Source organism: Camarhynchus parvulus, chromosome 7 (assembly GCF_901933205.1).
Source record: "Camarhynchus parvulus chromosome 7, STF_HiC, whole genome shotgun sequence".
NCBI classification, from domain to species: Eukaryota; Metazoa; Chordata; class Aves; order Passeriformes; family Thraupidae; genus Camarhynchus; species Camarhynchus parvulus.
The window spans coordinates 18,849,543-18,871,739 of record NC_044577.1 but is presented as its reverse complement, the minus strand read 5'-3'; the positions used below and the strand labels follow the sequence as shown (position 1 = coordinate 18,871,739).

Genomic DNA, 22,197 nt, shown 5'->3' with positions numbered 1-22,197 from the left:
CATGAAAGTGATGATTGTTATTTACAGTAATTTGTTTCTTTGTTTTTTATATGTTCAAATACAGCTCAACATGTATGTGCTTATCTGTTCCTATTTGATATAGGAACTCATAAATGGAATGAGATTTTGAATAGCTATAATTCATATTCTTAGCCAAGCCATTACTAAGTGGTAATTGCATATAGTTAAGTGATATTATGGGTTAATGTTTAAATGTTCAATACTGTGTTTTCCAGGAAACATTTGTCACTCCTGAATTATCATTTCTATAGGTATAGTTTTTACACAGATTTAGCACTGAATTTTTATTTTCTCCTATACAATTTACTCTTTCACATAATTGTTTTTATAAGACTAGTAAGCGCAGTTGTATAAAAGAGATGTGTAGGAAGATATTTCACTCATTTAAAAAATAATTGGGAAAAAAAAGAAGAAGAAAGAAATGAAAAGGAAATTTGTAGTATTGCTTCCCACCTTGGAGAAGAAACCATGCCATTCCTTCAGTTTCTGAAGCCAGAGAAACACATTCTAGGCTGGGACACTCACCATGCCATCAGTGGGGTCATAGAAACGCTGGATGAGCTGTATTGTTGTACTTTTCCCAGCTCCACTAGCTCCAACAAAAGCTGTTGTCTCTCCTGCTTTAATCACCATATTAAGGTTATCCAAAATCTGGATAGGAAAAAAAAAAGAAACAGAATTTATCTATTTTAATTCCCCACAGTCATACAACCAAGTGAGTATATTCTGTATCTTAAAGATTCAAAGCAATTTTACAAAATTCGGAAAAGTATTATGAATAAGGGGGATAAAGCAAGCCACATATTTTTACACAGCTTGAAGACTTTGTAGATGCAGAGCACTGATTTCTACAACAGGCAGGCAGATTTTGACCTTTCATTGTTCCTGTTGTTTATCATTAAGAACTAGTCAAGTTAATACACTAGAGAAGTTAATTAATTATATTCCCTTTAAAGAACATTGTGTGTGTATTGTGAATGTATGTTACAGCATAAATATTAAGAATGTAACCATGAAATTTTGTAGAAAAATCTGATACAGCATGTGCTTCCATCTTTAGAAGTAATAGCGCTAATATGCTTGTCCAATAACATGCTTTTCCAAGGAGAATTTGTCAATTCAAACACAGGAATAGAGGAAGAGTGGGATATACAGCCTACACTCCTGTCCCTTTCCTAGCCTTTTAATGGGTCAGATGGTGCATCCCCAGGGTAATGGAAGAGTTTTCTAAAATCTCCTTGCACCATTCAGTTTATTACTTTATGTTCTATCTCGTACACATTGATACAAGGTCATCACTGATTGCAAGAGAAGCTATAAGCAGGTGAATTTACCCAAAATTACTGGGAGTGTATGTTCAACAGCAAGGAATATGCAGATGTGACAGTGGATATGTCAGAATGGTAAAATAAGCCAAACAGTAAGCAGAAGAACACTTCAATGGAAGAATTATTCAGTCTACTTTTAAGCAAAGAGTCTGGGCTTCTGGAAAACAATCTCTACGGAAAATCTAGAAATTGCTGGCACAACCAGGATATTTGTCTTGTTTACAATAATTGTGTTCACAGCATGGATGATGAATAATTACCTTTATGTCTGGTCTGGATGGATAATTGAATGTTACATTGTGAAATTCAATTTCCCCTCGTACTTTATCCAGCTTGTAGCCATCTTCTGACATGCAGTCAATGGTGGGTTTCTAGGATGAAATTTATTGGGTTATTTATTTGCTGCAGTAGATAAATACCATACCATACAAAGCCATGGCACTTCTGTTTGAGCAGCACTTGGCTGCATGGAGCCAGCTGCAGGCTTTGCGCCAGGGATAGCAGGGAAGGGACATGGAATTGAGGGCCAGAGTGATGGGGGAGTTGGCACTGGTGGGTAGCACAGACAAGAAGGATGCACCCTCTTCTCATTGTAGGCTTACTGCAAATACCACAGCCAAGCACTCAGACAGGTTTTGCTGGAACTGAGCTGACTGACAGAGGCATTTTGACTAAGCTAATTTAGCCAGCTCCTCAGGGATAAAATGGTACTACCTCACTCAAAAACATCCTCTCACAACACCGAACAACCAGTTCATTGCTGAAAATCTTCAGGCCTTGCCACTTGGCAATTAAAACATCCATCCTTGTGCACCCAGTCCTAAGAGCTGAACTACTGTAGTTTCCCTAAGAAGTGCTTCAGGTCTCACATACTTTTGGCCAGGTGTTGGGTATTGTGGATTGCTAGACATGAGCAGAGAATTAAGAGAAATTTGAGGAATCACAAAGAAATTTTCTAAGGATAGATTTCTGAAGCATGGAATACAAACAGAAAATTAAAACTATAGCAATGAACATTTGATAACTGAAATGTGCATGCCTTTTTAATATAGCCTAACAGATTGAAAGGAAAGTTGAAATGAGAAATGTGTATGTTCTAAGATGTTAAGAACAGCTGCAAGATGGGTTCTTTAGGACTATAACTTACTTAAATTCTGATACTAATCTATGATGAAGTTTCACTGATCCTGCAAATGGGAACCTCAACATGACTAGTTTTATTGCCAGGGCAGAGCTGTGCTTGTACTGTCTAATCACAAATCTACAAATGTGGCAAGCAGATGGATCTAATTTTGTCACCATTTCTCTAGATAGATGAAATGTGACGTTGGTTTGCTTTTTTAACCCTAAAGTTATGTGACTCAGCCTTATTCTGAATATTGTGATTAATCCTTACTGTTGCAACTCTTTATGATTTTAATTTTTTTCTCAGAAAAATACATCCATAATCCATCTATATTTTCAGTTCATTTTAGAGCTTTATCTTATGAAGTGTATATGTTTTATCATTGTTACAGAAGTTTGAAGGGTTACTGAAAACTGTTAGCATTACCATAGCCTTATGTGCTCTGTAGAAGACAAGCAGCATTTTCATGTGTTTAAACAGCTTTCAGCACAATAAAGCTTGTCAGTGAACAGAGATAATACATACTTTAAGAAATCAACAGTCTATCTCCAACCAATAAATTTATAAAGCTATAGAAAGGTATCCTCAAGAAAGGAATCAATACATTTCAGTGGCATCTCAGGGTCTCTCATACAATTATTTCAAGTATCTGTTTAGATAATATTGTGATTAACATTTATGACAGCTGCATGAGCAGTGCCTGTGCTCATTTGGTCCCATTTTTGCTCAGGGTAGCTCTGGGACAGGTGACAGAGGCCACCTTCACCACTAATGCCAATGGAGCCACAGCTTTTGATGCCATCTGGAGTCTGGGAGCTATGGGATGATTGCTGCGAGTTCGGTTGCAGAGTGGCTATTACTGCCTGCCAGTACACCTTCCCTGGGCCAGCACTGATAAGCAGTTGCCTGTAAGGAGAAATGGGAACAAGGAACAGCAGCAGCCGAGGTAAAGCTTCAGAACTCACAACCAGGCCACTTAAGAAATCTGTTCAATGTGTTCTTTGAGCCCATGTGCATCCCACTAGACTTTTCTATTGCACAGTCAGTTTTTCCTTAATGAGACTCATTTTTCTTCATTTACACTGCAGATAAAACTAGTACCACTTCAGGCATATTTAATTATTTTTGCACTACAAAGTAACACAGCTTAGAAATGCATTACTTACTTTATCTATTGTCTCAAAAATGTTTGTTGCAGCCCCACGACCGGTGGCAAAGGCTTCCAGACAGGGAGATGCCTGGCCAAGATTCAATGCTCCTATTAAAACACCAAAGAAAACCTGAAGAAATGGAAAAAGAAGTTAACAAAATATGACATCACATTTTTACTATAGCTTACAGCTTAGACAGGCAAACCCAACTACAGTAGCTTTATGACTTCTCATGCATCTGCTGAACTGAAGTGATCCACTATATGAGCATTATTAGCCAACAAGAAAGCAAATAAATGCATTTCAGAAGGTATTTTTGCTGTCTTTTACAGATCTGCTTGAGGCTGAAGTAAATCAACTCATATTTGTCTTTGCCTAAAAAAGTTTGCATCTAGGTATTTACTGAGATGCCACTGATGTATTTTAAAGCCGTCTCAGTTTGACTGTGTGCCTTTTCCTTGAAACAAGATCTAGAACAGGACATTGGTGGGAATTTGATTATTTCAGGGATGCATTTCACCAGTAAGCAAAAATAGAAAGAAGCTTAAACCACTGTATTACAATCTTTGTATATTGCAGCTCCTGTGTGATCCAATACTCACAAAGCTTACTTTTGAAGGAAGTACCAGCTATAGAGAATATTTTTTCTTTGTCTCACAGAGAAATTAACTGTAAGGGTTGCTACAAACACTGGATAAGCCACTTTTTGATGTGAAAATATTCTATCATTTTGGGTGAAGAGTTTCTACCAGTAAGACATACCCAGTGGGCTCAGGGTAAGTCCTTTTCTAAGAACCGAAATGAAGAGTTACTCACTAATGATTCCCTTCTGAAAGCCCAAGGATCCCCTTTTTGCTAAAGCCTAGGACAGTATGAGAGAAAATGAGCAACAGCATCTGCTCTTCCTGGGAAGACTGACAGACAATAAAGGCAGCTGGATAGAATACTGAATATCAGAGGACCCTTGAGTCCAAGAATTCAGCCCTGGTGTGTGGCCTTGTGATGAGAAGCAAGTGAAGCTGTAGCATATCAACTAAAACACAGAAGTGTTTGTTAGAAATTTCCTAAGAGCTGCCAATACTTCATTTCTATGAATGGTTTTTATGAAGGTTCTTAAATATAGACAGGAACTAAGACTGCAAATGCTGGCAGGGGCTTCAAAGAACAGGACACTGCAAGGTGGTGAACATAAAGAAGGCAGAGGCTTATTTAACACTTGTGTACCACATTGATGCAAATTATTTCATTGTCTGTTTCTGCATTGTATTGTAAGTATAGCTTATTCTTCTCATATGGGGTGTGCTTTTGACACTTTTTGACAGGTTTTTCCTAGAATTTACTCTGTTTTACTTCTCCTTAGTTTTTCAATTACAGAGGTGTTTTGGCAGAACAGGTTATAAGGGTTGGACAATGCCTTTGCTCCATTTTGTTGCTTTATTGTGGGTGCTAGTTTGAACATTCACCCTGCACATAAGGACATGGAATGCTATGTCTGGTATGTAACAGTTTCCTCTAGATTGGCCTTCAAATTCTGCTAAGAAGCAAACAAGGACCGAGGTACGCTTTTGGATATAACACAAACAGAACTCAGGATAAATGGGGCAAAGTGTATAAGGAAACACTACAGTTGAGAAAGAAATAACAGGACATAGGACTCAGTTCTCCTTTGCAGCATAATGATGTTTACTGGGAATATCCCTGTAGCTAAAGTGGAGGAATCTACTGAATGCACTGCAAATGTCTTTGCTGGGATGTAGAGATCATGCCATACATTTACACTCAACTTTACTACAAACTGATTTTCTTGCAGGAATGAGTCTTTAAGCAAGGGGGTTCTAAGCCTGTCAGAGTCTGTCATGAACATGAAGGAGCATGTTCTGTACACCTGGCAGAAGAAGAAGGGAAGGCAATACTTAGTAGATCTCAATGCAGCATGGTGGCTGTATGACTTTTTGAGAGAACAGGAAAAGCATATTTCAATGTTTTGTATCTAGAAATTCCCCCTACTGCCCCCTGCCAAACTAGGAGTGTATGGTAGAAAATATGAAGTAGAAGAAAAAGACTGGAAGCTGTGAGGAAAGGCATAAGGGAGACTTTCTCCATTGGCAGCTACAGTTTTTCAGCTACAGGGTAGCTCCCCACTGTTTGCCATTTGTCATTTGGAAGCACTGGACTATAGTTACCTTGAGCAAGGCTAAGAAATTGCTCACTTTGTTTTTCACAGCACTTCCTCATATCAACTATGGGTATTGTGAGCAGGTGCAAATGTTTCCTTCCTCGAACAGAATGACTCAGGTTTACAACATTCTCAGGGTAATTTGCCAAGTTCCATTTAGCAGGAAACTTTGCACTTTGTGGAGCAGGTGGTTGGGAACTCTGATGGTGTGCAACAGGCAGAGAAGGAGCAAACATCAGAACACCCAGAACTTATTAAGGTTCAGGAAAAGTTGTTCTGAGTTTGGACTGGAGTCTGCCATTTGGGCAGTCCTGGCTTAAGCAACCAACCAAAATACCTGTAGATGTTGGCTTTGTTGCATTGAGGCCAGAAGTGTCTGAAGCACCTACTGAGCAGAAGTGAATGCATGAGTGCCATGCAGGTTAACACAGTTTTTGTACATGCTGCAAGAGCCACAGCCAGGTGTGTTTTTATCTGCATACATGTTTACATGGCCTTTGTAAAAACAAAACAACAGGAAATGGTTTCTCAAAGGAACACAAAGTGTTCATGAGAAATTAGATGTGACAAGGCTTTCTTTGGTTAGGTGTCTCTTTACCACAACCCTTTTCATCATAAAATTCTTCAGAAAAGCCAACATCCCAGAAGCCCCATGCTGACCCACAAAATAGAAAAGCTAGTTTCAGGCCTCTGATAATTGTGTGGGCTGTCAAATGAAGGCATTATTCTGATAACCATAGGTAATATTTAAAATATTTAAAATAAAGATAGATTTTTTTTTTTAAGTCTTATCCACTTGTGTCATACATATAGTGAGTAATGATCTTTAAAAGACATAAATAATGTTTGTTACCATGGAGCCACCAGATACCAGAACAGATATGTGTTCCAGAATTATTATTTTAAGAACAGTCCAGAAAAGTTGCATCAAGCTAAAATGAGTACCTGCAGAAGAGTGCCAGGTGAATATTCTTCTTCCTCAAGGACAAGTTTAGAGCCATACCAAAAGGCTAATGCATAACTTAGAAAAATTATACACCACATGTAACCACTGAATAATCCCATTATCATTCCTTTTCGAATTCCCCAGTGCTGAGCAAACACCAAGTTCTTATCATATCTGTCGAAAGAGAGAAAAATAAGAGGGAATTAAATAAATTTGACAGAAATTTCAAAATGAACAAAGATCATATGAGGCACCTTTAAAGACTCAGCAGAATGTCCACACATAAGGTTGAAACAGAATCACTCTGAAGTGAGAGATCACTGCTGAAACCAGCAGTGCTCCCAGATCATTAAATCCTTGTATGTTCTAGTATAACAAGCACAAGAAAAGCCACCTTTTCAGATACCTTATCATGGGGTTTGGAGTTTTAGCAGATTAACACAGGATTTGAGAATCTCCCAACACTCCAGAGCACATCCTACAGCCATATTATGTTTTCATAGAATTTAAGAGAAATTTGCAGAAGAAAAACCTGATGTTTTTCTGATGAAAAATGATGTCATGATTGAATTGACATTCATCATGAGCATGTTCTGATGAAACTAATTCTCCTACTTAGCTTGAAGCTACTCAAAGTTTTCAGATACGCTGCAAAAGCGATACATCAGACAGCATTTAGGGAAAAAATTGACAGAATGTTCCTACAAGTAAGCATGATTGAAGATAGTATTACTGATGCTTTATTTCACTGATAGACTGTGACTAAAACTAATTCTGCATACATTACTTGAAACCTAAATTTCTGAAATATACATGCATATAAGTTTCAAAGCTACTAGACAGTCATAGTTGTAGAATATAGCAGTGAATTGTTATGAATCTGATGTGCATTACAGCATTACATTGCTTCAGGAAAAAGAAATCAGAGACCTTAGAGTTTGTTCAAACAAACCTTTCAACTTCTTTCTTCTCCCCACCAAAAGCAGCCACTGTTCTGATGGATGAGAGCACTTCGTCAGCCACAGCTCCAGCTTTTGCATAAGCCTTTAATTCTCGGCCTGTTAGTTTTGCCACAGCCTACAAAAGCATAAGCAGGGCTGGTTACACCTGAACTTCAGGTACAGAAAAGGACAGTGATGAGCAATGCTGGCTATCACCCTGTGCTGGCTGCTCTGCACTGGGTCACCTCCTGCACTCCAGGCATGTTGCACACTCAAAGACTTAGGTCTTCTAGTGCCAGGGCATACACCTTTGTAGCATATGTTTTGCAACAGCTCTGCTCCAAGTAGCTAGAAAGAGCAGCTGACAACTCCTGCTTTCCCTGCCTCCCTCCCTCTCTCCCTCTCTCTGCTCTAACTGGGCTGAAGCAGATTGCACACTGAGGGTTTGTGCACAGAGGGAGGAAGGGGGAGCTTAAGTGCCAGGAGCAGCCCTTTAACCGCCATGGCAGATCCCAACATCAGGAAGAAGAGGTAACTGTAGTGGTGGGGGAGGATAAAAACAGATGTTGCCACCACTGTGCTTTGTTTCATGGGCTGATAGCAAACAGGTCCCTACACAGCAACCAAAAGCTTACTGGATGCCAAAAGCTTACTTAGACTCAAAAAACTGCTCAAATTAATGGAAGAAAATGTAGTAATTTACAATTCTACACAGAGATACCACATTGACTTGGGAATGAGACATCATTAAAAGTGTAATGTGTCAGTCTTTGCTTTCTCTTTCCAAATACCCTATCCCTTGCATCTATTAGTCCTTTTTGAAGACAGGAAACCAGGCTAGATTGACTTTGGGTCTCTTTTCTTCATGGTGTAAAACAAAGACTTGGGCTGGAAAGGCTAATAATGAGGAAAACCTTAAAAGTAGGTATGTGTCTGGAAAGAGATGGGTAAAGTAAGAATGGAAAAGGAGAAAATTATAAAGATAAAGGGGAATAAGGTGGAACAAATGAAGAAAAAACATTTTTTGTTTTATTTCATTCCCTGCCAAGCTTCTGCTCTCCCACTTCACATGAGTCATTATTCATATCAACTACTTGCAGCCAGCACAAGGTGCTAAAGCAGAGCTGGAGGACAAGAAATTAGTCACAGTTACATTAGATGTTTGATAGCAGAATGATAGCAAGCTGTTCCTGATGTGAAAGAAATGAGATTGCCAAAGGACTGAACCCAAGAAGAATGAAGAAGATGAGCAGGAATTACCCAGCCCTGCTGAGTGTGGGAGAGGAGATGAGAGGGCAGAGGATCCTGCAGTTTCCCTTTTCACTGTCCTTTGTACAGTGACAGGAAGTTTGTAGGAAGTGGATGGAGAAGCAGAACAGGAACAACTGGAGAAGTGCAGCAGCTTCTGGGAGCAGGGACAGCTTGAGGTAAGTTTGAGTAGTTGTTTTCAACCATTTTATGTCTCTGAAACTTAGCACCCATAAAAGTCACTAATTTACATAGAGAAATGAAGTCCTGTGTCTTGTAGCCATCTAAAGCAGGTGTGTAGTAATTGAGAAAGGCAAAGACCAGCTTCTGATCTCAGCATTAATACCCATCCACAGGACCCCCAAGAAGGTAAGCTTACACTCCCCTCTAAGAAACAGGTTTTATTACTCTGGGAATCAGAAAAAACAAAGTGAGAGTAAAGCCCACCTTCCCTCTACCACACCCCTCCCTCCATCCCTCCCCTTTCCCTCAGTGCTACTGGGACCATAATCTGTCTCTCCTGACTTTAAAGGGGTGTGATCAACTTCACCAGTCCTCACAGCTTTCTGGACAGATCTTTCCTGTCCATTATTGCTCAATGGGAATCTTTCACAATTCACTTACCAAGCCATAGAGAGCTGCTCCAACCCCAAGCAGAGGGCTGACTGCAATGATAACCAAGGTCAGTTTCCAGCCACTGACAAATCCCAGGAGGAATCCACCTACAAAGGTGGTTATGCGCTGGATGAAGATTGCTACTTGATCAGCAATAGCCTCATTAATTTTGTTAACATCACTGGAAAACAATAACAGCAACAAAAATCAACAGAAGAGTGGTGAGCATAACTTTAGTTTGTGTTGCAGGTCTTGGCCCCATTTGGGTTAGTTGCTTTTCACTGGAGAGGGCCCATCCTCATCCCTATTCTTTCACCATTACCCCACACAAAGACCCTGGAGTACAATGAGAAAACCTGATGCCTTTGCAATGGAGAAGCCTTTTAGGCATGAATATTGCAGAGAATATACTGTCCTTTCCCAGGAAATGTTCTGGCAGCAGACTGATTCACTAGCTGGCTCTTCCTACTGTGCCCCAGCTGATTCAGGAAGTGTGCTCTGGCAGCCAAATTACAGATCACGCTGAAATGACTGGGTACAAAAGGAGAAGAAAGGAGAGGACAAACTGGAAAAAAAACCCCACCCCAAAACCCATCTAGCCCACCACCCACCCACCCAGACATTTGCTGTCAGACAAGGCATGAAAGGGAAATAATTGTGGTTCAACAGTTATGGTACTTAGTTCAAAGATGGGAGAGCTAATCAGTCTGGTTGCTGCTCCCACAAACATAGCTGTATTTCTACCAAAAGGTGTTTGTCACATGCCTGGTTATTGGCATTCTGCAGTGTTTGGAAGGAATTGCAAAATATTTTCTGTAGCATATGAGTTTCTTAGATTACTTACTCAGAAATTCGAGTGTTCAGTTCTCCTACAGATGTACAGTCAAACCAGCCTATATCCATTCGCATTATTTTCCTGAAATAAGCTTTCCTGATTTTCTGTATCTGACGAGCTGCAGACATAACCCAAAAGCAGATCTGGGAAAAGCACAAGATAGCTGATAATTGCAGTAAAAAAGTCCTTCTACTCTCAAGAAATCAGAAAAAGCAATCTGACTAGAATGGGAAAGGCTGTTGATAAAATTACTATTCAGGTAAAATACATTCTGGCTGCATAGACATGATAGCTGTTTTGGTCTTTAAATAATCCAACAATTTTATATAGCCTCTGGATCAGGCATTTGTCTCAGTTCTGATAAAATGGGAAGAGAGGCAAGTTAAATTACTTATGCTGTTACATGACTGCCATATGGACAACATTTTTTCCATCTACAAATATAAGTAATACAGAGATGGCAGCCATCCTACCTCTGCAAAATTCTTGGATAGTTTTCAGAAGGGAGATTGACAAGTGATGTTTGCGATTATAAAAAGTTTCAAAAGCCATGGGCCGTTCAGCAGACTTTGCAGGAATCATCCAAGCTTTTGACTCCCTTCAGTCATAAGGACCAAACAATTATTACAGAAGATGTAGGGTATAATTCTTGTTCAACATTAGTTTTACACTAGTATTCTCTGTAATATCTCTGTAACAGAAACAGGGCTCAGCACAGTTGAGATGCCTACTGGGAATCTGCATGCCCTTCAGCTGTTATTTTTGGAGGGCATGTGGATTCCATAGTAACTACACTTGATCAAGTATTGCTTGTGGTGTGGGTAAAATGCATCCTTTTACAAAGGTATGCATGCCCAAATCCTAGGAGCACTCAGATTGCCAGAGCTAACATATTTCAGTGATGGAATGAGAACTGAAAGCATCTGTTCTGCTCAAATAAGTAGCTAAGCAGTTAAAACCAACATAATAATTATAAATTTAATTATTTAGTGATTTAAACTTTGAAATCAAAATGGAAAACAAAATACTGACTTGGAGGTATCCTAACACAAGTATGGCACAACCAATTCCTCCATAGTATCCTGCAAACTTGGTCATTTCATGTTCAATGTCCAGCAGCCTAAAAAAAGGAAAAGGAAAAAAAAAGGAAAAAAGAAGTGAGTAATACTTTTTTAAGTTTCTCACAGGTTTCTAATCTGATCCTCACGTTAGATTCAGACGAGGTGGAAGTCAGCTTGTTTAGCTAACAGAGACATTGTTTCCCAATACCAAAGCTATTGCAAGTGGCTGGTTTCCTTGTTCTGGCTGTTGCACAGGGGTTGGGAGCTGGCAGCTACCAAAAAAAGCTCCACCATCCTGCAGCACCCCTGCAGTCCCCAGGAAATGCCCCCAGACTGCCTGCTCCAAAACAGCACAGGTGAGAGGGTGTTTCAGAGAAGAGCTGCCCAACAAGTTTTCATTAGATGTTGAATGTGCTTGTTTTGTGCCAAGCAACTAATAACATTCAAATTTCAACTGCATTTTATAGGGAGAAGTGAGGGCTGCTAAAGTCAAATAAAATATTACTTTGTACCATAAACTTACTAATCTAAAATGATCATTTGTTCTGTTACACAAGTAGTAGTGATAATTACTCCTAATATCAGTGAAGGACAATGAATTGCTGCTTTTGCATTTAATCTACTTTGAAATAGGTTGTTATAGGTTATGCATTTAGAAAACTTTTTCAAAAACATCCTGCAGAACAGCAAATTTTATTTAACTTACCCAAAATTTTGTACCCTGAAATTTTAAGCCACAAGGGACCATTCTGTGCCTGACTTGATCTCTGACAAAAAACAGTCATGGAAACAACTTAGGTTGTTAACCTAAGTTATCTGACACAGATATCCAGAACAATTTTACATGACAATTAGGATAGTGGAGCAGATCCTCCTAGTAACTGTGCCAAGGCATATGATAAATAAGCAGGTGACTGGTGACAGCCAGTGTGACTTCACTAAAGGCAACTCATGCTGGACATATTGGTGGCCTTCTATGACAGAGGTACAGCATTGATGGATGAGGGAAGAGTGACTGACATCATCTACTAACTGGATTTGTGCAAAGCATTTGATACTATCCTGCATGACATCCTTGACTCTAAACTGGAGAGACATGGTGGATGGACCACTCGGTGGATAAGGAATTGATTTATAATGATGCACCAAGAAATGATTCTTAGGAAAGGTTACAGGTTCAAATTTGGCCTTTACAGATATCTGTATCTGAATAAATTCTCTAGACTCCATTTATTATATTTAATGGAAAGAAACAGCAAGTCTTATGGGGCAGTTCTTTTGATCTGCCTCAGACATCCCCCATAAGCTAAGATGAATTGCATTCTAGAAATGCTCATTTCTCTCTGTGACAAAAGTTTAGGTATCTTGCTCAGAAGTCAGCAGGCACCTACAGGTAATTAAGTTCTGACCAGAATGACCAGAAGTCATTACTACCTACAGTGTAATCAGAGAAAATAGATTAATGAACTCAGATATGTAACATATATATCTGTTATCCAAACAATCATAATCGAAGAATATTCTTGCTGACAGCTATAACTGAAAGACCAAGATCCAAGCTGACCTTCTGTCCCTCCAGATAATATCACCAGCTCAGAAACAGGACTATGTAACCAGAACCATCTTATGAACAGAAAATATAAGATTTAGAGGCCGAACAGAACCTTCAATAGCAATGCATTCTCTGACAAGCTACGATAACAATGGGATATGATAAGAATGATAACATCCATACTTACCCACATCTTATTGTGGTGTTCTTTTCATTCTGATGAATAGTTCCATTAATCCACACTATGGTGTTATTTACACATGTCTTGTTTGGGTCTTTAAGCTCTTGCATTTCTATGTCATATTCAATAAATGTGTCTGCCATTGCACCAAACACAAGCAACACAGCGGGTTGGGCCACTCCATGAACAATAGCACACAAAGTACCAGCAACCATCATTAAAATCTCCATAGATGATGAAAATCGAAACTAAAGAGGGAAGAAAAAAATATGGTCTCTGCTGCGAGGCAGTCTTCATACTGGTTGTGTAATGATAAATCATTAATTAGGTGGATGAGATAAAAAAACATTCTCTTTAAATTTCAGAATTATCTTCAATATAGAAAGAAGAAAAATCTCTCTGTCCAATCTAATCTAATTACATCTGTGATTACAGCCTCATAAATTATTACAAGCTTCCTTTTAACATGTGAATGAATGTATTATCAGATAACATTATAGCTCAATATCATTCTGCATGATCATCATTCCAGAAACTAGGTAAGAGATTAAAAATAGTAACTATAATTGATATGTATAGTCTGCCTTGTAGACTTCCAGTGGAGAGAGTGGGAGGGAAGGAAAAAGCCTTAGGGCATTATGTAGAGGCTCTGAATAGAGTCAGCCAATTTCTCAGAAGTCTATGGTGCTGTGGTAGGAAAGCAACTAAACATCTCAGAGCAAGTTTTCATAGCTGAAATTCATTCTGAAATGCTTTGGCTGAGCCAGGCTCTTAATCTGAGAGAAATGTGTAGAAAAGAGTTTTCACACGGGTAGCTCGGCAAAGATACAGTGATTTAAGTTGCCTTTGTCATGATGGTTGGAAATCTGATTCTCAGGGTGAAGTCAGGTGCAAATATATAGATTAAACTGTTCATATAGACTATCAGTATCAAATGCTATACATTTAAAAATAGGGGTGTCAAGAGGAATCATAGCCTTCTGAAGAACCTGTCCAGGTTCTGTAGGTGCTAGAATGTGTCCTAGAGAAGAAAGGGTGGGAATTTACAGCATATATGGAAAGGGACATTAGGGCAAAGACAATATAAAGGCAAAACCAGTTAACACAAACAATAAATAAATAAAACGTCCTTCTACAAAAAAAAGAAGAAAACAAAGTCAGAAGAAAACTGTACCTCTACCACTGTTTTACAAACCTTGCTCATAAGAAGCTAGCTAGGAATTCACTTGATTTAAAAAAAAAACTACACAGAAAATGCACAGATATGTGATATCTGATTTCTCAGCACATCTGAAGCAAACATACTGTATTTACCAACTGCACTTCAGGAGTTAAATATCTGTGCAAACCTCTCTGCTTGCCCTCTGTGGGGACAGACTGCTGTCTCCACCCAACCAGGAGCTGAGATACTTAGCCAGGTACATTGCAAGGGATGTTACTGCACCAGCCTGCTGCTACAGTCAGGGCCGTACTTGTTTGGACACATTACAGACTAACTGACTGGGCTGTGTGCAAACCAGGAGTAGTAAGATCTCTTAGCTGCGTGCTGCTGGTTGGATACCTCTTGACTACATTTATTTTAAAATTTAGATTAACCCATTGGAATTACATCAAAGGCTAGATGTAACTCATACCATATGGTATTGTGCATCCACAAGTTTCCATTGCAACCAAATCTTCTAAAACCCATGGAACAATTATGAGGGGGCTAAATTATCTGCCAAATATCACACAGAAGATTTTTGGTAGAAATAAGAATGAACCAAAGTCACCTAAATCCCTGCTATGCAACTTAACTCATTTCCATATATGTATCTATAGCTTAAATATAATGTGTTTAATAGACATTTTTGACACCAAACTGACAAGATGGCAAGGGGTTCTAGTGAATTCCCACTGAATTTTATTGGTAGGATTTCAGGCCAAAAGATTTAATCCTTAAAAGTTCAGCTTAGTCAAGCTATACCCCAAAACAACCTTATTGGTTATTATCACTTATTCTGCAACACAATACACGTCAAATATTTATAGACATTGCTTTCATTACCAGCTGAAAGAAGCCAACATGAACGCTATTTTCTTTCTTCTTTGATGACCTTCAACAACAGAAAACATAAAATCATGAACTTATATTTTAGTACATATTTTGTTTTATATGCTAAGCATAAAGAATTGAACTTTACTCACTTTTCACTTTTCTTCTCTATAAAAGGTTCTTCAGATGCATAGAAATTTCTGGCAAAAAGATAAGATTTTACATTATTACTTTTATTCTCTTGGTTGCTTCTCTAAAATTACATTTTACTTGAGACATTTTGCCCAGAATTTTAAGAGACAAGCTGTTTCTTTCGGATTTCTTTGGAATCAGTGATTTGATGGTTCTTTGAAATTTTAGACAGAGACTAGAATGGAGGTTAGGTTAAAATTCTCTAAAGGTTTATACTTTGTTCCATAAGCAGCTCCTCAACACACTGTTCCTATAATGTAGATTGTGGGTTCTTTGAGGTCAGCTAAAGAAGAAGAACCTACTGCCCAAATTGTTGGATAATCCTTCCTTTAAGACAGAGAAAGTTCCTGTTCCTGTAGCAAGGGATCATCATCAGCTGTGTACATTCAGTGATGAATGAATAGGGATATTCTGTTTGTGGTGGGTTGTTTTGGTTTGGTTTTAATGAAGCAAACTATTCAAGCTGTATTTGTCATAAACTGTTTTCAGAAACCAGATCCTAGAAAGCCTAAAGGAAGCTTTCCATCATGTATGTATGGATCACATGCGTGTTACACGTGAAAGTCCAACAGAACTTGGGTTTCGTGGTGGAAAGACGTGGTAGACTTCTAATACTGGGCTGGTGCTCTCTTAGATGGGTAACCTGACAACAGGAAAAATTAAGAGATACTCTGATTTTCCTGTTCTAGAGGTAGCTCCCAGACTGGGTACACAGTGTCAGAAAGAGTTGGCTCAAATTATAGTATTGTTACTGTCCAGCCTGATACAGAGTTGTCCAAAGGTCTCGGAATGAGGAGGTTCTTAATTCCAATCAGACCTCTAATAATAGCTGAAGGTCAAATTCTGTAAATCATCCCAAATTTTAACTATCCAGAATTCTACACTTAAATCTTAGTATCCGAGACCTTTTGTTTTAAAATCTCACAGCTAAGTTTTAAGAGAAATTAATCAAGTCTGATTAAAATTCCTGAAAAAGTGATTTCTCAAACTAAAAACACTGAAGAAAGATAAATTTGAATATCAAAAACATTTTCAGAAGGAAGATCATATTTGTGTTTTTGAAAGTTTCTAGGACTGCTTTGGTCTACCTGTTACAGTTGTCTCAAATAAGGAGGTTCACCCACTAGAGAACAGCTTTTTTAAAAAAATAAATATTCCATCAATTTGATCCAATAACATTAACTTCTTTGAATATTCCTAGAAATATTGATTGCTCCAATAATGTACATGACTTACCCTGATTTCTTGAAGCTGTTACCTGTGAAGGAAAATAAATGCACAGTCTAGTTAATGATTATTGTTAAAGTACATAACCTTCTATAGACATGTGAAACATAAACTCTAGAACTCCATGGGACCTGATCATTTGCATATTGCAAAGGAAAAATGGAAAAAAAGACAAGCTCTGATAAGAAGAGGGAATGCAGATCTTAGCATTAGCTAAGATCTTAGAATTAGCTCATTAGAATTCTGCTGAATATATGCATGACTACAAATATGAGTGTTTGTTGGGAGAAACTGTGTAAGACAGCACTTTTTACTTTTTTTTCTTCAACAGAACCCTTTTACTTGTACAACAAAGTACGGAGTGTAAAAACCTATGCAGATACCTTGAAATTGCTAGTTTACCCATAAAGATTGTCCATGAGTAGGGATTATTATATTTTTTACAGAAAAGTTTTGGGGGCAGCATACTTATGACAGCAGGTACCATATAACCCTATTTATTCCACAGACTATTTGCTTGTATTCCGTAGACTACTTCCTTTGCTTAGGCCACCCACCACCTATTCTACATGCTTTATAACCTAAGGAGGTGACTAAAGAATAAACTTCTTACATTTGCCATCTGAGTCAAAAGCATAATTATCCTCTCCCAGTCTCTTGATGCTACGCAGAACTACTGGGTCAGACATGATGATTATGAACTTCAATCAAAAATCCTGAAAAGAGATGGGGTGTGGGGATGGGGAAAAGAAAGAGTATCAGCTTACATTTGTCTGTGAACATAAAACAACATTGTGTTAAACTGCCCCTTTGCCCTCATGATCCCAGGATGACACCACTGATTACAGCACAAGTTGTAACAGGACAGATGTCATGGACTCAGTGAAACCACAGCATAGAAAAACACCTCAGAGAGTGCCCAACCCACCGCTGGCAGGCCTATGAGGAGGCTGCCCTGCAGGGCTTGGCAGCTCCTGGCAAACAGCCCTGTCCCCAGGCATGGCTCTGCTGAAGTGAACCACTGCCTCTGTGGGTGGCATCTGGGAGGGTAACTCAGAGGCTGAGACCATAACAGGACAAATCCTGCCTCAGTTACAAGGGAGCAGCAGAACCTGCCCCTGCCTTGTGCTGTCCCAACTGGCAACACCTGGGAGAATCATGACAGGGAACTACTGGGGCTCAGAAAGGGAGAATGGTGGAAGCTCCAAGGCCATATTGACATCTGGCATCCAAGATGCATCCAGGGGGAAATGCTGCAGAAGTCATCCCCAAAATAAGCCCTTTCACAAGCAATGTTATCTCATCTACATCTTTGCTTAATGTAATGTATCCCAAGGCATAGCTACTGCACCTTCTCCCAGTCTTTAAGTATCAACAGTTACATGGTTATATGTCTGTATAAAACACTCACAACCTCTCATTTTAAGCATTACATGACATAGTTCAGTTGTCCTTATTTCATTTTAACAAATGTTTATCAAATTTGTAATTGATAATTTTAACTTTTTTTAAAGCCTGAATGCTGATACAGTTTTAAGTAACAGGAAAAGTAGGAAAACACCAATGATTGACAGACTTGACTGTCCCACATTTCTGAATCATTTTTCCTATTTTTTCTAAAGCTCAACACATCAACTACTGTCCTGTTCCTTAGGCATCATTCATTAGCTTACTTAAACAGATTAGTATAGCAGATTAACATGCTGTACTAGATTATTAAAATAACCTTCCTCAGGGTCTGAATGTTTAATGAGGATCACTTAGAACATCTTGAAAAATACTGTTGTTGATGCTGCAATTTAAAATCAAGATAATAGAAATCAGAGAAAATAGAAGGTAATAGACCTACCCATGCGTGTGCAGAATACAACCTAGTAGCAGAGAAAACTCAAACTGCACTCAAATGAAATAGCATCTTGCTCTAGCCAGTTACAGTGCAGCTGCTGGATTTTTGAGAAACAAAAATCTTTCAGGAACTCAAAATCCAGATTTAAATAAGTAATATTGAAAAATGCTAACAAAGGAACACATCCTGTAAATGGAGTAACATTTGGACCTGATCCAAACTCCTTTGAAATCTATTTCAAATCACCTCTTTATACAGATCAGATCTTTATTTAACATAAATGGGAGTGGAGGGGTGGAGAAAAAAAAACAATTAAAATTGTCCCTGAAAGCATTATCCTTCATGTTTCTCTGAAGTTAGGTTCCTCACATATTGGTGATAGCATTTATGCAGAAAGACATATATTGCTTCAAAATAGAAGTTAAGTGTCTTGTTCTTCAAACAGTCCCATTAAAAAAAAATAAAACTGAAAAAAAAAAAAAAACCAAAAAAACAAAACCAAACCAAACCAAAAAACCAGCAACACTAACTGTGCACAGGAAATGTAGCATTTAGGTTAAATTGTCCCAAAGGAAAAAAAATACCAATACCTTTCAGTTCAGGAAGTGTCATCAGTTAACTCTGAAATAATAAACAGGACAAATTTGTTACTCACCTGTGGCTGTGAAAAATCATAGGATCATAAACAAATTGCAAGGACCCTGTTCAATTAGTCAGTAAAGCACTCAAGCATTTTCCAGCATATTTTCATTATTTTAACCCATTTGTCAGAACTGAATCTTTCAATTGGGCCTTGGTTATTTGCACCTGGGTCAATAACCATGAGGTCACAATGTTTTCAGTTCATTGACATCTAATGGAGTGTTTAAATTTGACTAATGCAATCTGAAAACAAAGTCAGTGCACTTGGAAAACAATTATACATGAGGAGACCAGACAGTTCTCTGGAAAACAACTCACAGTTGAACGCCCAGGAAGAATTAATATAGCATAATTTTATCAGTGACTTTGTTTGGCAGACAATAACTGTGTATGCTCTTGTCCCCACCGTCCATAGCAACATCAGCTGAATAACGTGAGAATTGGTTCAGAGATTAAGCTAAATTCAGATTAAAAACTTGCTCAAAAGCTTAGTTTTCTAACTAAGATTGCCCGTTTCCACACGGCTTCTAACTTTTTCCAATTTTTCCTTTGAAATGAAGATTTTACAGCCTGGAAGCTCCTGAATAGTAGTGAATTCTCATTGGATACAAGCCCTCCATGGATTTTTCAATAAGGGACATTGATGAGGACAGTGCTATGACCTCAGACAATACCACTGCATAGCTTAGAGGGAAATGGCAAACAGGGTTTAGTTCCTCTGTGAAATCAGTTCTCGCTACAGAGGCTCCTGACTGATAGGACAAGATAGAAAGACAATGTCTTAATCACAGTGATTGTCAGGTCTCTTCAAGACTTCTGTGCTCTCATACTTCCTATGATAAAGCCTCATGCCCAAAAGTTGTCACAATTAAATGTAGCTAAGCAGAAATCCAATTTTCCTCGGTTAGCATCATTACTGTGTTTACAATGACAGCATAACTAAGTGCAAATTCAGTGTCTGCTCCCACTACTTTACAAAAAGAAGTCTCCAGCTATACCACTGTACACAGCACAGATTTGAGAATAACACTATTAGAGGTAACATCACAGTGATAATAATTTAGTCCACCACGGCACAGAGCCAGAGTAAAACAAACAGTTGCAGTGCAGGGACAGTTACCTTCATGGTAGTGGAAAGGCTGGAAGGAAAATTATATGATGAGCAGTACTCTGCTTTATTTCAATCCCCACTGACTTCTTCAGGAGCAAAGGCAATGCAATGCCTTTGGTTTTCAAGGTACTTTAGCAGAGTTCACACTGGCAAGCTCTTGATGAACCCTTTGGGTTTTTGGTTTTTTTTTCATTTTTGGTTTGTGGCCTCTATAAAAAAATGCAGGTAGATCTTTACATTGCAAAGTTGGACAGCGGCAGACAGACTGGACCTGTCAGTCTCCCTGGCAGCCTGGAGATAAAACAGACTGTGGCAAGCACTCTAACTGAAAGCCTTATACTTACAGCACTTCTATTAATTTGATATAAAGTTCCACTCACTGATTAAAGCCCACAGAGATCAGTTTAAGTTCCATGTTTGTAGACATGTCTGTTGTCATGGCAAAAACAGGCTTTTTTTCTTCAGTCCAGCTAAATTGGCTTTTATTTTTGTTTATTGACCAGACTGCAGATCAAGCCAAAACTCTGTTGTTTTTATATTGATTTACAAATATACATTATAGACTGCAACACAGCTGCAGGCAAACGAATGCTTCAGCAAAGGAATACAGCAACTCCAAGCAGGGTAAGGGATATTATAAAGAAAATGGTACTTTTAATAAGGTTTGCAAGAGAAGGAAAGCCAGCCTGTGTACTGGGTCTGTTCTGCATGCATACATATGCCAAGAGAAAAATTTCCTTGACCTAAAGGAACTCAGAAACACTACACAGGGAAGGCAGTTACCTAATCTTTCTTCATACTTTCTTCACTACTGATGCTGCAGAGGAAGTAAAGCAATAAAAACTAGCATCTCTCAATTGCAACTTTTACAACATGCTGGGTAACTTCCAGCCAGCACAAGAAGCTGCATTTTACCAGCATACATACTTATGTAAAGAACCATAAGCAGCCATAGGGCTTGCAGTAAAAATGGATATCTTAAACCTGCCATGTCAGAGCAGAAAGCAGATGTATGAGTAGAAAATAAAAGCAGTGATCCTGTTCCTACTATTATGCTTAAAAACAGGTCAAGTGACTGCAATTTCCTTTTAAATTAAGCTTAGCCAGAGCAGAATTTGACCACAATAAGTGCAACTTCATTGCATCTTGCCCTGCAAAAGATGGATTGTCCACAAGCAATCTTTTAAAAGTTCGGTTCTTTAAATCTCTTTAGATCTTTTTTTAGTTGATTGCATTAGGCATTCTCTGTTTTCTGGGCCAAGAGTGCTCACAGAGAAATATAACTGAACTTTTTCTCTAAGCAGAATTTCATCCATCATCAATAATTACTTATAAATTCACTACTAAATCAATTGGAGTATAATCCCAGATATGCAGGCTCTTCCCAAATGTATTTTGCAGTAGTGATGTTTTCACACAGCCTAAGCTTCAATTCAGCAGGGGAGGTGCTCCAACCTGCACCCTCCCTCCTGTGCTCAGGGACAACAGGCAAACTCCCACAGCCTAGTGGTGCAAATTTATTGCTTCAGAGGCAAAGAGGCAGTACTTGCTCCCTTCTTTTCTGAGACTTCAGCATTGACAGCAAAAGGTTTTAGCAGAAGAAAGCTTTTCTGGGTAGCATTACTTCAGTATCCACAGTAATGGGAAAGGTTCTGGGTCCTGCTTGCTTTGCTTGACTTTTTGTTGTCTGTTGGCCTCAGCTCAGTAGATTAGTTCTCCTTAATGAGCCTTGACAGTCCCCCAGGCTCTTTAAATCACTATATATAGCCAGCAATGCTTATACAACATAGGTAGGTGAGGCAGGCATAGAGCATAGCCAGAAGATTAATACCAAGTACATCCCTAAAATAGACAGATCACAGTACAAGTCATTAGCAATAGCAGGGAGAGGGGCCCTGCTGATGTGCTGATGAGGAAAGTACCACCAGACACAGAATTCGTGAGATTTTTTTTTAACCAACAT

At 38.7% G+C, this 22,197-nt stretch overlaps 1 protein-coding gene across 1 annotated transcript in view; it reads right to left on the bottom strand.

Moving 5' to 3' along the window:
• The window catches only part of ABCB11 (ATP binding cassette subfamily B member 11), a 36,829-nt gene extending 17,682 nt beyond the window's left edge, over positions 1 to 19,147 (bottom strand). The window contains exons 1-14 of the mRNA XM_030952018.1: positions 19,072 to 19,147; positions 17,249 to 17,351; positions 16,645 to 16,666; positions 15,369 to 15,416; positions 15,229 to 15,277; positions 13,188 to 13,429; positions 11,420 to 11,507; positions 10,397 to 10,530; positions 9,562 to 9,733; positions 7,701 to 7,825; positions 6,748 to 6,922; positions 3,642 to 3,755; positions 1,610 to 1,720; positions 547 to 672 (exon numbers count right to left, since the gene is read on the bottom strand). Coding sequence (XP_030807878.1) covers positions 547 to 672; positions 1,610 to 1,720; positions 3,642 to 3,755; positions 6,748 to 6,922; positions 7,701 to 7,825; positions 9,562 to 9,733; positions 10,397 to 10,530; positions 11,420 to 11,507; positions 13,188 to 13,429; positions 15,229 to 15,277; positions 15,369 to 15,416; positions 16,645 to 16,666; positions 17,249 to 17,324 — 1,482 coding nt within the window. The 5' untranslated portion in view covers positions 17,325 to 17,351; positions 19,072 to 19,147. The remainder of the gene's footprint in view (positions 1 to 546; positions 673 to 1,609; positions 1,721 to 3,641; positions 3,756 to 6,747; positions 6,923 to 7,700; positions 7,826 to 9,561; positions 9,734 to 10,396; positions 10,531 to 11,419; positions 11,508 to 13,187; positions 13,430 to 15,228; positions 15,278 to 15,368; positions 15,417 to 16,644; positions 16,667 to 17,248; positions 17,352 to 19,071) is intronic.
• Between the last annotated feature and the right edge of the window lie 3,050 nt (positions 19,148 to 22,197).